General features: G+C 33.9%; 1 protein-coding gene across 1 annotated transcript in view; it reads left to right on the top strand.

Moving 5' to 3' along the window:
* Positions 1-337: 337 nt before the first annotated feature.
* The window catches only part of LOC103601183 (dimethylaniline monooxygenase [N-oxide-forming] 5-like), a 23,221-nt gene continuing 9,236 nt past the window's right edge, over positions 338-14,322 (top strand). Inside the window, exons 1-5 of the mRNA XM_008585563.1 lie at positions 338-472; positions 7,344-7,532; positions 8,499-8,661; positions 10,243-10,385; positions 11,852-12,051. Coding sequence (XP_008583785.1) covers positions 338-472; positions 7,344-7,532; positions 8,499-8,661; positions 10,243-10,385; positions 11,852-12,051 — 830 coding nt within the window. The remainder of the gene's footprint in view (positions 473-7,343; positions 7,533-8,498; positions 8,662-10,242; positions 10,386-11,851; positions 12,052-14,322) is intronic.

The raw sequence follows: 14,322 nt of genomic DNA, 5'->3' as shown, positions 1-14,322 counted from the left end.
CATTTCCTCCGGTAGGCCAAGTATTCCTTCCCCATGCTGCCTGTGCATAGCACACATGGTATTTATCACATAGACTTGGAATTATATGTTTGCATTCCTCTCCCTGACTATACAGAGAACTTTTGGAGGGAAGAAATTGATTTTTGTACATTTTTATGTCCCTTATATCTGTCATAGTCTTTGTTAGGTAGTCAACATATTAGTGTTCTCATGGCTAATAAGAATAATCAAAATTTAGGACATCAAACTGTAGGTCCTTGTGACAAAGTAATTTTTGTTTAAATAGACTAGATGGTAGTAACAGAGCTCTCTATTTCTTCCGATCAGCTGAGGCACAATGGCCAAGAAGCGGATTGCCGTGATTGGAGCTGGAATCAGTGGACTGGGTGCCATCAAGTGCTGCTTAGATGAAGATTTGGAGCCCACCTGCTTTGAAAGAAGTGATGATATTGGAGGTCTCTGGAAATTTCAAGTAAGTTTGGATTTTATTTGGTTTTAGGCATACAACTTTTTAAAATAGCTGTGACAATTTGGGTGAAGGTTTCCTTAAATGAACATACATTTTAAGAATTACTAAATGTTCCTAATTTTTTTGCTTGCATCACTGATTGAGGAGATATGTAAGTATATGTCAATTTCAGACTTAGGCATGAAATTTATGGGATTCTATTCAGGGTAACTGACATTCCATGTGATCATCAGAAACATTAGAAAGGGATGAGGGCTGAGGATTCCTTGAAATGATCGGATGATATTGTGCATAAGATTAGGGACATCACAGATTTTGATGGTAGGTTAAGATGGTCTAATGCTGGGCAATTTCATATTCTCTTCTGTGGTTATGCCTGATGAAGGGCAGGCCCTGCATACTACCCTCTCTTCTGTAGCAAAAGGCAATGAATTTTTTTCTCTTAGCTGTTAGAAGCAAGAGATTTATTGCCTTGAGGGGTTGAAGCTTGGTGCCAAATGTTGAATAAGCTTAAGTTCCCAAGTGGCCCCATCTTCTTTTGGTGCTTCATTCTGCCATCATTAGAAGTGCCCTTGAAGTTCAGCATTTCTGATCAATATTTTTCCAGTTCTGATAATCCCAGAGAGCTACCCTGATCACCAGTCATGGTTGGCATCCTATGGGTATGCATTGATGAGCTGATTTCCTTCTCTTGCCCTGGACTTTTGTCCCCACCCAGGCCATATGTGAACAGCTAGAATATGAGATCTCTTCATCCCTATGGAGAGTGGTCTTGTTGGCAAAGTAATCAACATCACTGCCCCACAAGGACCTCCTCATGGTGTTTCTGGAGCAAACCAGTGGCCAAGGAGCATTCCTAGTTGCCCTCAGATAGACCCTCCAAAGTGGTGTTGGGGTCATTCAGATATCTCTCTGCAACCTACAGATTTTTCTGTCTATTGCTTTAATTGACATTCAGTTCTAAATATTCTTTAGTACCCATTTTGTCTTATCTTTAATTCAGGAGTTCATTTATTCATTTAATTAGCAATAATTCATTGAGTACTTACTATGTGCCAGGCACTTTTATAGGTCCTGGGGAATATATTAGTAAATATGTATACAAAAATCCTAGTCCTTTAAGAAGCTTACCTTCTAATGGGGAAGAGAGGTAAAATAAATAAATAATATGGGTGATGGTGGAAGTATAGTAGAGAAAAATAAAGCTGAAATGAGGGGAGTTTGGAAAATATCATTTGAATAAGGAGTCATGGAGATCCTCAATAAAAAGTGATTTTGATAAAGAATTCAAAAGTAAGAAAGAAAGAAAGCAAAGAGGATATCTGGGGAAAGGAGTTCAGAGAATTTTCAAGTGCAAAGTCATGAGCTGGATGCTTACCTGATAAAGAATTCAAAAGTAAGAAAGAAAGAAAGCAAAGAGGCTATCTGGGGAAAGGAGTTCAGAGAATTTTCAAGTGCAAAGTCATGAGCTGGATGCTTACCTGGCAGGTTAAGGAAGAGCCAGGAGGCCAGAGTGTCTGGATTGTAGTGACCATTTCTCCTTACATTTCTATCACATGTATAAAAGATTTGTTGGTGAGTGTTGGAAGGTTTATGGCTGTTATATCATCTCAGTGTATAGTTCCTTTTATTAACATAAAACATAGTTTTGTTCCTTTTACCTTGAATTATATTGTGTTGGTATTATATTGCTAAACGAGCTATCTTTTTGTCAGAACTTGATAAGCATATCTTTTTCCACTTGACTTTTTCATTTTACTGAATCATTTTGTTCTAGGTTTGTCTCCATAAAACTTGGTTTTACTTTATTGTCTAATGTGAGACTTTCTGAATTTTTTATTTAAAAATTATATTGAGGTATAATATATGCATTAAAGTACATAAAGTATGCTAATCTTAAATGTACAGCTTGATAATTGTTATAGATTTATGCTTCTTGCAACCATGGCTGAGATCAAGATATAGAATATTTCCAGAGCCTTAGGAGGTTTCTGTGTGTTTCTTCCCAGTCAATACCCAGCCATCCCCAGAGATAACCTCTATTTTGATTTCTATCATTATTAATTACTTTTGCTGGTCCTTGAAATTATACATGTATATGCGTTTTTGTATTGGTTCTTTCACTTATCTTTTATGTAGTTGAGATTCATTCAAGTTATGTACGTAGCAGTAGTTTGTTTTTCCATTTTCTATTGATGTGTAGTATTCCAGTATATGAATACACTGCAATTTATTCATCCATTCTTTTGTTGATGAATTTTGTTTTCACTATGTGGCTTTGTGTCTGGTTTCTTTCACCCATCATTTATGAATAGCAATAATTCACATAAAATTTTTAACTTCTGTATAGTATTTCATTATGTAAATATAACACAATTTATTCATCCATTCTTTTGTTGATGGACATTTGGTTTGTATTCCCTATTTAGCAATCATAAATTACCAAATTTATAAACAAAAATTTATAAATATGTTTAGCTGTACAAGATGCTGCTAAGCAGTGTTCTAACATGAGTGTACCAACTTATATTTCCACCAATAGTGTATGAGAGTTTCTCCTGCTCCACATCCTTCCAAACAATTAGCAGTGTCAGTCTTTTTATTTGGACCATTCTGTTGGGTGTGTAATGGCGTTTATTGACTGTAGTTTTGCTTTGCATTTCTCTCATGCATATATAAGTTGAACGTCTTTTAGTGTGCTTATTGGCAATTTGAATTTTCTCTTTTATGAAAAACTCGTTCAAGTCTTTTGTCCTATTTTAACCCAGGTTGTCTATCTTTTTCCTTTTGTTTGGTTAGAGTTCTCTTTATATTTTGATTATGAATCCTTTGTTGCATACATTTGTTGTGAATATCCTCTCCAAAATGTGGTATGCCTTTTGGTTATCATAATGGTGTCTATTGACAAAGGCTCTTAATTTTAATGAAGTTACTTTATCAAGTATTTTTTATGGCTGTACCTTTTGTGTCATATATAAAAAGTCTTTATTTATCCCAAGGTCCTATATTTTCTTCCAGGACTTTTATTACTTTACCTTTAGTAGTGTGATCACAGACCTTTACCTTTAGGTCTGTGATCCATTTTAAATTACTTTTTGTGTTTGCTTAGATATAGGGATCCAGCTCATTTTTATCCCGTACAGATATCCAGTGGATACAGCTCCATTTGTTGAAATGACCAGTCTTTCCCCACCGAATTGTAATAATGCCTTTTATTTATTTACTCATTTTTAGAAATTAGATGACTGTTTATGTGTGAGTTTATTCCTTAACTCTGTTCTGCTGGTCTATTTTTCTATCCATGTACCACTGTGTTCATTGTTGTCTCTTTATAGCGAAGCCTGGCATTGTTTTTATTCTTCCGAAGGATTGTCTTGACTTTTGAAAGATCTTTAAATTTCCATACACATTTAGAATTAGCATGCCAGTTTCCACAGAAATATCTACCGAAGATTATTTGGGATTGCATGGGGTCTATGGATAAATTTGGGAAGGATTGAAATCTAATAATACTGAGTCATTTCATTTATGAAATAGTATATCTCTCACTTACGACTTTTTCATTTCTCTCAGCAATCATTTATAGTTTTTAGTACAGAAGACTTGCATATCTTTTGTTACTTTATTCCTAGACATTCAGCGTTTTTATGCTATTGTAAATGATAGCTGTTACAAAAGTTTCACTTTCCAATTTGTTACTAGTATATAGAATGATTAATTTTCTATGTTAGCCTAGTATCCAACCACCTTGCTAAATTCACTAATTCTTCGTAGATTTTTTGGGATTTGTTTTGTACATAATCATGACTTGTATGTATAATAACAGCTTTACTTCTTCCTTTCCAATATTTATGACTTTCGTTTCCTACTGCATTAGATAGAACCTCTAAAACAATGTTGCATAAAAATGCTAATAGAAAACATCCTTCATGTTCAGCATTTTACCAGTAAGCAGAATGTTAAATAAAGTTTTTTCAGATTAAGAATATTTTTATGTATACATAATTTATGAAGTTTTTAAAATCATGGATATAAGTTAACTTTCAACAAATGATATTTCTGCATTGCCTGAGATCAACATGTGCTTTTTCTGTTAATTTTGTTAGTGCAATGCATTCTGCTGATTAATATTTAAATGATAAAGCGAAGTTTTATTCCTAAGAAAAAAATCCTACCTGGTTTTTTAAAAATATTATTATTTATTGCTAGATTAGATTCATAATTTTTAATGATATTTCTAACTTGCTAATACACAAAATTTTACTAGTATTTATGTCTCTATTTATGACATTGTACTATAATTTTCCCTTCTTAGATGTCTATGTCAAGTTTAATATCAGGGTTATTCTAACTAAAGGTAATGAAGTGAGTTGAGAAATGCCCCTTTCTCTTCAATTTTCTTAAAGAATTTGTGTAAGATTATCTTTTCTTTTATTTAAGTGTTCAGAAGAATTAAGCAATGACACTATTTGAGCCTGGAAGGTTTTTTGGTAGGAAAGTTTTGGGGGTTTTTTGTCCTTTTTTGAGACCGGCCGCACTGCGCTCAGCCAGTGAATGCACTGGCCATCCCTATGTAGGATCCGAACCCACGGCAGGAGCGCTGCTGTGCTCCCAGTGCCGCACTCTCCCGAGTGTGCCACAGGCTCGGCCTGGTAGGAAAGTTTTTATTGACAAATTCAACATAAATAAGGCTTTCCATTTTTAACTTTAACAGATGTCTTTCAAATTTTTTTCTTTTCATGTCGTATTGGTAAGTATTGTTTTTCAAAGAATTTATCTGTTTTTTCTGAGTTGACTCTTTTGGGGGTATTTTTTATAATATCTTCTTAACATCTTTTAAATTATATGTAGATTCTATAATGATGTTCCATTTTTATTCCTGTTATTAATAATTTATGTTTTCTCTCTCTCCCTCTCTTTTTTTTTTGGTCAATCTTGATAGTGATTTATCAATTTTATTAATCTTCTAAGAGAACAAATTTGAAGTCAAGTGCTTTTCTCCCCTTGTGCATCTAATTTGTATTTTATTGATTTCTGCTCATATATTTATTATTTACTTTTTCTACATTTGTTTATTTTGCTGTTTATCTAGGTTCTTGATTTGGAGCTTAGATAATCGATTTGCAAATTTTCCATCTTATGTAACATATGCATTTAAGCTATACCTTTTCCTCTAATCCCTGTTTTGCTTCATCCAGTGATTTTATGCATTATCTTTTCATTATTATTCAGTTAAAAATATTTTCTAATATTCTCATGATATATTTTTTGATCCAATGGTTATTTAGATGTGTTGCTTAATTTATAAGTAATTGGGGGTTATATGGTTATCTTTCTCTTATTAATTTCTAACTTAATCTCACTGCTGTTAGAGAACATACTCTGACTTTAATTCTTTGAAATGTGTTTAGACTTTTTTAATGGCCTAGCATAGGGCCTATATTGTAAAATGTGTCAATAAAGCTAAGTTGTTGAATTGTTTTTCAAATGTCTATGCCCTTACTAATTTTTGTTTTATTGCTCTATCATTTACTTAGGGAGATGATTTAAATTCTCTAGCTATGAATATGGGTTTGTCTATTTCTCTTTTTAATTCTATTAATATTTACTGTATATATTTTGAAACTTTGTTACTAGGTGCATTTGAATTTAAGATTTTTATATCTTCCTGTAGAATTGACCTTTATGTCATTATTAACTCTCCCTCTTTATCTCTAATTTTGCCATGATATCCAATTTGTAAGATATTAATATAACCAATCCAATTGCTTTTTTGATTAGTGTTTTCATGATATATCCATCTTTTAGCCTTTTGTTTCTTTTAAATAGCATAAAGACTGGCCATTTCAGTTGGTTAGAGTGTGGTGTTTTAACACCAAGGTCAAGTGTTTGGATGCTTGTACAGGCTATCCACCAAAAACAAAATGAATTTAAAAAACAAAAATAAATAAATAGCATAATGAAGACTTTTGTCTGGTATTTTGGGTTTTGTTTTAATTAGAGTGCTTACATGTAATGAAATAGAAATATATTGAGTTTTAATTTACTATCTTGCATATTTTTTATTTGTTTCATGTATTTGTTTTTTATTCTTCACTTCCTTCTTTTGGTTTTACATATTTTTATTGTTTTATTTTTCTCATATATTAACTATTTAGATATCCATTTTTGCATTATTATTCATGGTTATCCTAAAGGTTTTAATCCTTGACATGTAACTTTCTACCTTATGTTTGTATTTTTACTCCTTTCTGAAGAAAACAAGAATCTTAACAACAGTTTAATCCATTTCCCCTTCCTACCCTTATGTTACATGTATGTTCTTGAATATATTTAAGATAGTATTATTACTAATGTTTTTAAACAGTCATGATTTTTTATGTTTATCCACCTAATTATGATTTCTAGTGTTTTCATTCCTTCCTGCATTTGCATGCTTCCATCTTGTTTCATTTCTATTCAGCCTCAAGAACTTCCTTTCATATATCTCATAATGTTGAATTGCTGGCAACAAATTCTCTCAGCTTTTGTTTGTCTAAATATGTGTTTATTCCACTTTCAGTTTTGAAAGGTATTTTCACTGGGTATATATGTCTAGGTAAACATACTTTTATTTCAGCATTTTAAGGATATCATTCCATTGTTTCTAACTTCCATCATTTCTACTGAAAAGTCAGACATAAGTCTTATTGTTGAGTCAATGTAACTTTCTTCTCTAGCAAATATGGGAGTGAAGGAGAAAATATTCATGGAAAATAAAAGGCACTGTACTGCTTCATTATACCTGACATTATTTTTCTTCTTTAAAATATTTTATTTTGAATCTCTTGTTATTTCAAAGTTTATTTTATTAAGAGAGGCTTTTCTCCTATAGAAAAATACTTCAGAAAAAGTGCCTAGCATCTACAAATCTGTGACCATCAACACTTCCAAGGAGATGATGTGCTTCAGTGACTTCCCCGTACCTGATCATTTTCCCAATTACATGCACAACTCCAAACTCATGGACTACTTCCGGATGTATGCCAAACACTTTGGCCTCCTGAAATACATTCACTTTAAGGTAAAATATAAAGTAAATATTGCATAGTAACTGTGTGTGTATATATATGTGTGTGCATGTGTGCAGACGCTTTCACTTGTGCACACATGAAAGTTATACTTGGCATCTTCTGCTATGATGAGAAGAGATCATTAGTGAGCTTCTGCCCTAAAGAGTCATCACTTGTAATGAAGTGATATTTTGAAGATTTCACTTGAATGTGAGGTTGAAGAATTTTGCCCAACAGAACCTATTCTGATAATATTTTTGTGTGGCATGGCAAGTGTCCTCTCTTTCAGCCTTGAATTCAAAATGTTTAAGGACTTAAAATAATGGCAGTAGTAATTGAACCAAATCATATTGCCTGTAGAAAAAGAATCAGGGTCATATAAATAACACAGGGAAGACTTTTTCAGATCCATGTAGCTCCCACGATATATCTAGCACCACCACCCTTAATTCACACATATAAAATTCATCTCTATAGTCATGATGGAACATGAATACCTCTCTGAAACTCAAAAGCCAAGTCCAAAGAAACTGAACAGGCCTGTGCTAAAATATGAAAAACATGTGGAAGTCTTCCTGGAAGCAGAATATGGCTTCAGTCACTCTTTTATTTATTCACAGTTAAATCTCAACTATTTCTATTTCTATGGAATTAGATTTCTAATGAAATAGCAATAATATCTTGAAAATGCACCCACCACAAAGTCACTATGGGAGTACCCAGGAGTAGGAATTAAATGAGTGTGAACACCTCAGATGAGTCGATTTCTATGGAATTAGATTTCTAATGAAATAGCCATAATATCTTGAAAATGCACCCACCACGAAGTCACTATGGGAGTACCCAGGAGTAGGAATTAAATGAGTGTGAACACCTCAGATGAGTCGTATTATTTATACTTATGGGATTTGGAGGAGGAGGGATTAAACCTGAGGACTGTGATAGTGTATCATCTGTGTTTGTGTACTTGTTCTCAGACCAAAGTGCGAAGTGTGAGGAAGCATCCAGATTTTTCCTTCAATGGACAATGGGATGTTGTTGTGGAGACTGATGGGAAACAGGAGTCTTTGGTCTTTGATGGAGTCTTGGTCTGCAGTGGACATCACACAGACCCCTACTTACCACTTCAGTCCTTCCCAGGTATGTCACTAAGAATCTGTTTGGTAGAAAGTACTTTCCAAATAACTTACAGAGCAAAATGACAGACCACGAATTTTATTACTAGAGTTAATGAAATTTCTCCGGTAACACTCAATAACAAACAACATTTACGTTAACAGGACAATACGGTCCATTGACATACAAAAATAGGCAAAGACTACAACTTCTATTTTTTACTTACTATAGTTTTATATTGTTTCTAATAAATAACAAAAATTAGCCCATAAATAAGTGGTTTTAGTTTCACGTGCATTCACTTGATCTCACTCCTTTCTAGAGAATGTGAAATTAATAAAAATAAGAGACAAATAACAAGCAAAACAAGCAAAAAGCTGGCAAATCCACCAACTTAGAAATTTTAGAGTTTGGGAGAAGATCTTAAATAATATTTATTTATCATAAATTTTCATTGGCTAATAAAAACAGAGTAGAAGCTTATCGATCCTTTTGAATTCCTTGAGGTAAAATGAGGCCCATCGCAAAGGAGACTGTTACTTAAAACAAAAACTCCTCCACCCACACTAACTAAATCTTCTCCTTTTACTCTTGTTTTATTTGCTCTCCCTTTCATCAATTGCTATCAGGAGTCAATCAAGAAATATTTGATATCTCAGTGTCTTTCCATGATGCTTAACAAGCCATCATAAGAAACTCCTTGGAAATTGAGGTAAACTGAAAATAAAAGAGTCCTAGGTGGAGATCAAGGCACTTAAAGTTGGATTTTGGTTGTCCAACTGACCGGTTGAGTTATGTATGAAAAATGCCTAACCTTTCAGTGTCTACACACCAACATAATCACACGTAAAATAAAAGTACTTCATCCTCTGTTAAGATGCAATGTATTCTGGAAATCATTATATAATTACAATATAACATATAGATTATATTAATAACAATTATATATTTACCAGCTTCTTGGCTTCTTCACTGAGAGACATTCCCTATAGAGAATACATGGGTTATGTATATTTGGATGGGTTTCGGGGGACAGAGACATAAACATGTCCAGAATGGGACAATGGCAGAGAATGCCAGACACAGACTGGAGGCTGCTATGAAGCCCTCAGCAGAGCCAGGGATAGCAGAAGGGCATCCGGCACTTGGAAGGCAGACGAGATGTCAAATTGATGAAGAAAGGCTCTATATCTCCTCAGAAAAGAGTAAAACAAAAAAAGAACCAGCTTCCTGCTTCATCATTTTGCTTAAGACTTCACAGGGACAATACAATAATGAATACAACTAGATTATAATAACATTTTCATGAAACTTTCATTTTGAATAGGTCTAAGACAGATAGATCTACCATTTACTAAATACTTTATAAGACCACGAGTCTACATCCAGAATCCACAGGGACTAATACTGAGTTTACTCCCTCTTTTCCTGAACTTTGTAAAATATAAAATTATATTTTTAGGACTAATGGTAATATTCAACTTACTGATGCAGACTCAAAATCTTGCTCTTTCAGATTATTCAGAACATAACTTTCTTGTGTGTGTTAAGTGAGCACTGTGAAAAATATTCTTCATAATGAGAAATAATCTTTGTCCACCACAGGCATTGAGAAGTTTGAAGGCTGTTATTTCCATAGTCGGGAATACAAAAGTCCCGAGGACTTTTTAGGAAAGAGAATTATAGTGGTTGGCATTGGGAATTCTGGAGTGGATATTGCAGTGGAGCTAAGTCGTGTAGCAAAACAGGTTTGTTTGTTTTAAACAACTTCACGAATGGAAACAAAACTTTTAATAATAGAAGCCTATGCATTTATGGGTGCCTTTCAGAATGTAGATTTGGTCTGTGAGGGGCCAGAAAAGAAAATGAGATCTATGGGCTCCGGCCTCCAGATGATTAAATTCACAGAGAGCAGAGGATAAGTGCAAAACAAATCCCTCATATTCACAATGGAAAACACATGTGAACAAATTACTGTTAATTGAGCTAGTTGAGTAAAACATTAGCATAGGTAAAACAAAATGTTAGGTAATGAATCTGACTTCTCACTACCACAACAGCACGTGGTCCCTGAAAAAGACTTCAGATAGTAGTAAGCACAATAAATTGGGATTCTATCTGGGATCAGCAGATTTTGGTGGTAGAATTAAAGAACAGAAAAAACAGGAAAATAAATATATGATCCTCTTTAACTAGAAGTATTGTATAGAAGGAAATAATAAATTCTGTTTTAGGTATATTTCATTTCATACAAGAGCACGTTATCCAAGAACTTTATTTATGCTTAATAATTCAGTACTCTTTCTTCTCTTGAAAAATTAATAATACTTTGAGTTTAGAAGAAACTAAATTTTTGCATTCAGGATTGTTGACCACATTTAATAACATTTTAGTTAATGGAAGACAAAACCTACTAGGATGTTCAGATATCCTGATTATTTTTACTTATTTTTAATTATTTATCTTTATCTGTTGTCAATTGTCATCAGTTTTTAGGAGAAATTATTACTAAGCCACTTACTAAGTGTTTAATTATTTTTAAAAAGTTTAACAAGCACTTAAAGAGCATTCAATTCTTGGTCTCTAGCACCCATTTAATCTATTTTGTACTTCACAGACTTGACCAGTAATAATTGAAATTCAACATGATCACCTCAACATTGCAAAAGCACCAGTAATTGAATGAACAATTTAATATATTTTCTAATTGCTTCAGAATGCAGAAAAGTCTACAAATATATTATAGAAAGATTTGAAAAGTCATTCTGATTACATTCAGTTAAACAGGACACTAGTCCTGGACAATTTGATTCATTAAAGTTTTTAAAGTACATTTTTATTTTGATGCAAACAATATAGTAGAATTATATAGTAGTTAACATAATAATTCACTTCTAAATTCAAACCCTCACTTATATCAAGCACAACTATATCAATATCCAGGAATATTTTTTTAAAGTAATTCAAAACATATAGACCAGTAAATGAATTTTTCTGTTTTTCATTCAGAAATTTGGTACCATAGATGCAGCCTTTTTCTGGAAATCAGTAGACAGTTCTGGTAAGGCACAGCACAATAAACACTCCATAGTATTTTACTTCCAAATCCTTAGTAGCCAACGCTCTTAAAATTGGGTAATGGGAATGTATGAATGAAAATAATAGTATGTAAAATGTTCTCTCCACTGGTCTGCTCCATTCCTGTCTCCCTCAGGTATTCCTCAGTACTAGACGAGGATCATGGATTTTACACCGTGTTTGGGGAAATGGGTATCCCATGGATAGCTCCTTTTTCACTCGGTTCAATAGTTTTATCCAGAAAATATTAACTACAGCACAAATAAATAATCAACTAGAGAAGATACTGAATGCAAGATTCAATCACGCACACTATGGCCTGCAGCCTCAACACAGGTGAGAAACAAGAGGTCTTAATTTCTGTTCTTATGTGCATGTGTAAAAGGGAAGTTGCCTTAAAGACAATTCAACTTCTGGCAATTAACATTTATTTTGGTCAGTTAATTTCATACATGCATTAATATAAAGCACTTATAACACACATATAATATATATTATAGCACATAAGTGTGAGTTTGCTTCTGATGCCACTTACTCTGTCATTTATTCAGCAGTCATGTAATATTTAATTGCTATGTGCCAAACACAAAAATAAACAATACATTGCGCCTCCCTTCAACCAGGCTTCAAGTTTAGAGGACAAGGACATGAAAACAGTTCAGGTAGAAAATGTGATTGGTGACAGATGTTTGGGAGTAGGGGTACAGTGAGGTTCAAAGTGGGATTTAGTCACTTTAACTGAGCTTGGAGTAGAAATGTCAGGAAAGACCACATAGAAGAGGAGATTTCTAAGAGCCCCTTCCCCAGCGTGGGTTCCCCTATGACTCCAGGTCTATCCCATGGAGGGCTCTTGGTTCAGAAACCATCTTCAGCTTCTGATGAAAGAAAAAAGAGAGAAGTAGAAATCAGTACAAAGCTGAGTTAAGAAAAGAGAACAGGTAAACAGAATGAATAAATAACATTTCAAAGAGTAAAAGTATAAGCCAAAGTATCAATCTAAGGAATAATGGTCTAAGATGATAAAGCAGTAATTGTTTTTTTATATGAAAACCTAATCATCTTTAAAGGCAATTCTGAAAGCAAAATTCCTGAAATGTTTTATCAAATAAGATAAAAGAGTGTGGCATTTTTTGATTCATTCATTAAAAATATTCAATGAGCATCTTCTATGCTGTGGATACAGAACAAAACTGCATTCTACTTGAGAGAGATGGAGGATTAAAAAAATTACAGTATGTGATGAGAACTGTGAAGGAAATGAGCAGGATCATGTGATAAAGAGTAACTGGGGAAGGAGAAAGGAAGCTCATTTAATGGAATGATCTAGAAGACATTTCTGAGGGATGATACTTAAGCTAAGACTTAAAAGACAAGAAGGAACCACAATGAAAACAATTAGGAGAAAATTATTCAAATAGAAGAATCTGCAAGTACAAAATTCTTGAGCAAGGAAGGGGCTTGGTACAAATTGAGGAGCAGAAAGGAAACCAGTGTGATCAGGGCAAAGTCGGCGAAGGGAAAACCAATTAGGAGAAAATTATTCAAATAGAAGAATCTGCAAGTACAAAATTCTTGAGCAAGGAAGGGGCTTTGTACAAATTGAGGAGCAGAAAGGAAACCAGTGTGATCAGGGCAAAGTCGGCGAAGGGAAAACAGTATGAGAGCAGCATAGAGAGGCAGGAGCCAGATCACATATTTCTGGGCCATTGGGCAAAGTTTGGATTTTATTTCTTTCTTTTATGGTATGTATTTAAGGTGTATAATAATGTGCTTTGATATACATATACATAGTAAAATGGTTACTATAGTCAGACAAATTAACATATCCATCATTTCACATAGTTACTCATTTTGTGTGTGTGGCAAGAACACCTAAAATCTACTCTTTTAGCAAAAATCCCTAATATAATACAATTACTAACTATAGTCCTCACATCGTACATTAGATCTCTAAACTTGTTCATATACGTATCTGCAGCTTTGCATCCTTTGACCTATATCTCCCCATTTCCTCCCCCACCCCTCTACCCCTAGTAGCCATCATTTTATTCTCTATCTCTGTATTTTTTTTTTTTTTAGATTCCACATATAAATGAGATCGTGCAGTATTTTTCTTTCTGTGTCTGGTTTATTTCACTCAGCATAATGTCCTCCAGGTTCATCTATACTGTGGCAAATGGCAGGACCTCCTTGTCTTTTAATGCTGAATAATATTCCATTGTATGTGTGTGTGTGTATATATATAAATATATATGTATATATACACTGCAGTTTCTTTATCCATTTGTTCGACATTGTTTCCATGTATTGGCTATTGAGAGTAATGCTGCAATGAACATGGGAGTGCAGATGTCTTTACAAAGTGATGATTTCATTTCCTTTGGGTATATATCCAGAAGAGAGATTGCTGGGTCATATGGTAATTTTATTTTAATTTCTTTAAAAACCTCTGTATTGGGCTGGCCCGGTGGCGCACTGCTACAGTGCGCCTCTTGGGAGTGCTGCGGTGCTCCCGCTGAGGGTTCGGATCCCACATACAGACCGGTTCCCGCTCACTGGCTGAGCGAGGTGCGGGCACGACACCGAGGGTTGCGATCCCGTTGCCGG

Source organism: Galeopterus variegatus, unplaced genomic scaffold, assembly GCF_000696425.1.
Source record: "Galeopterus variegatus unplaced genomic scaffold, G_variegatus-3.0.2 Scaffold3621, whole genome shotgun sequence".
Lineage (NCBI taxonomy): Eukaryota > Metazoa > Chordata > Mammalia > Dermoptera > Cynocephalidae > Galeopterus > Galeopterus variegatus.
Note: the sequence above shows the minus strand (reverse complement) of the source record. Positions and strands in the feature narration are given on the sequence as shown.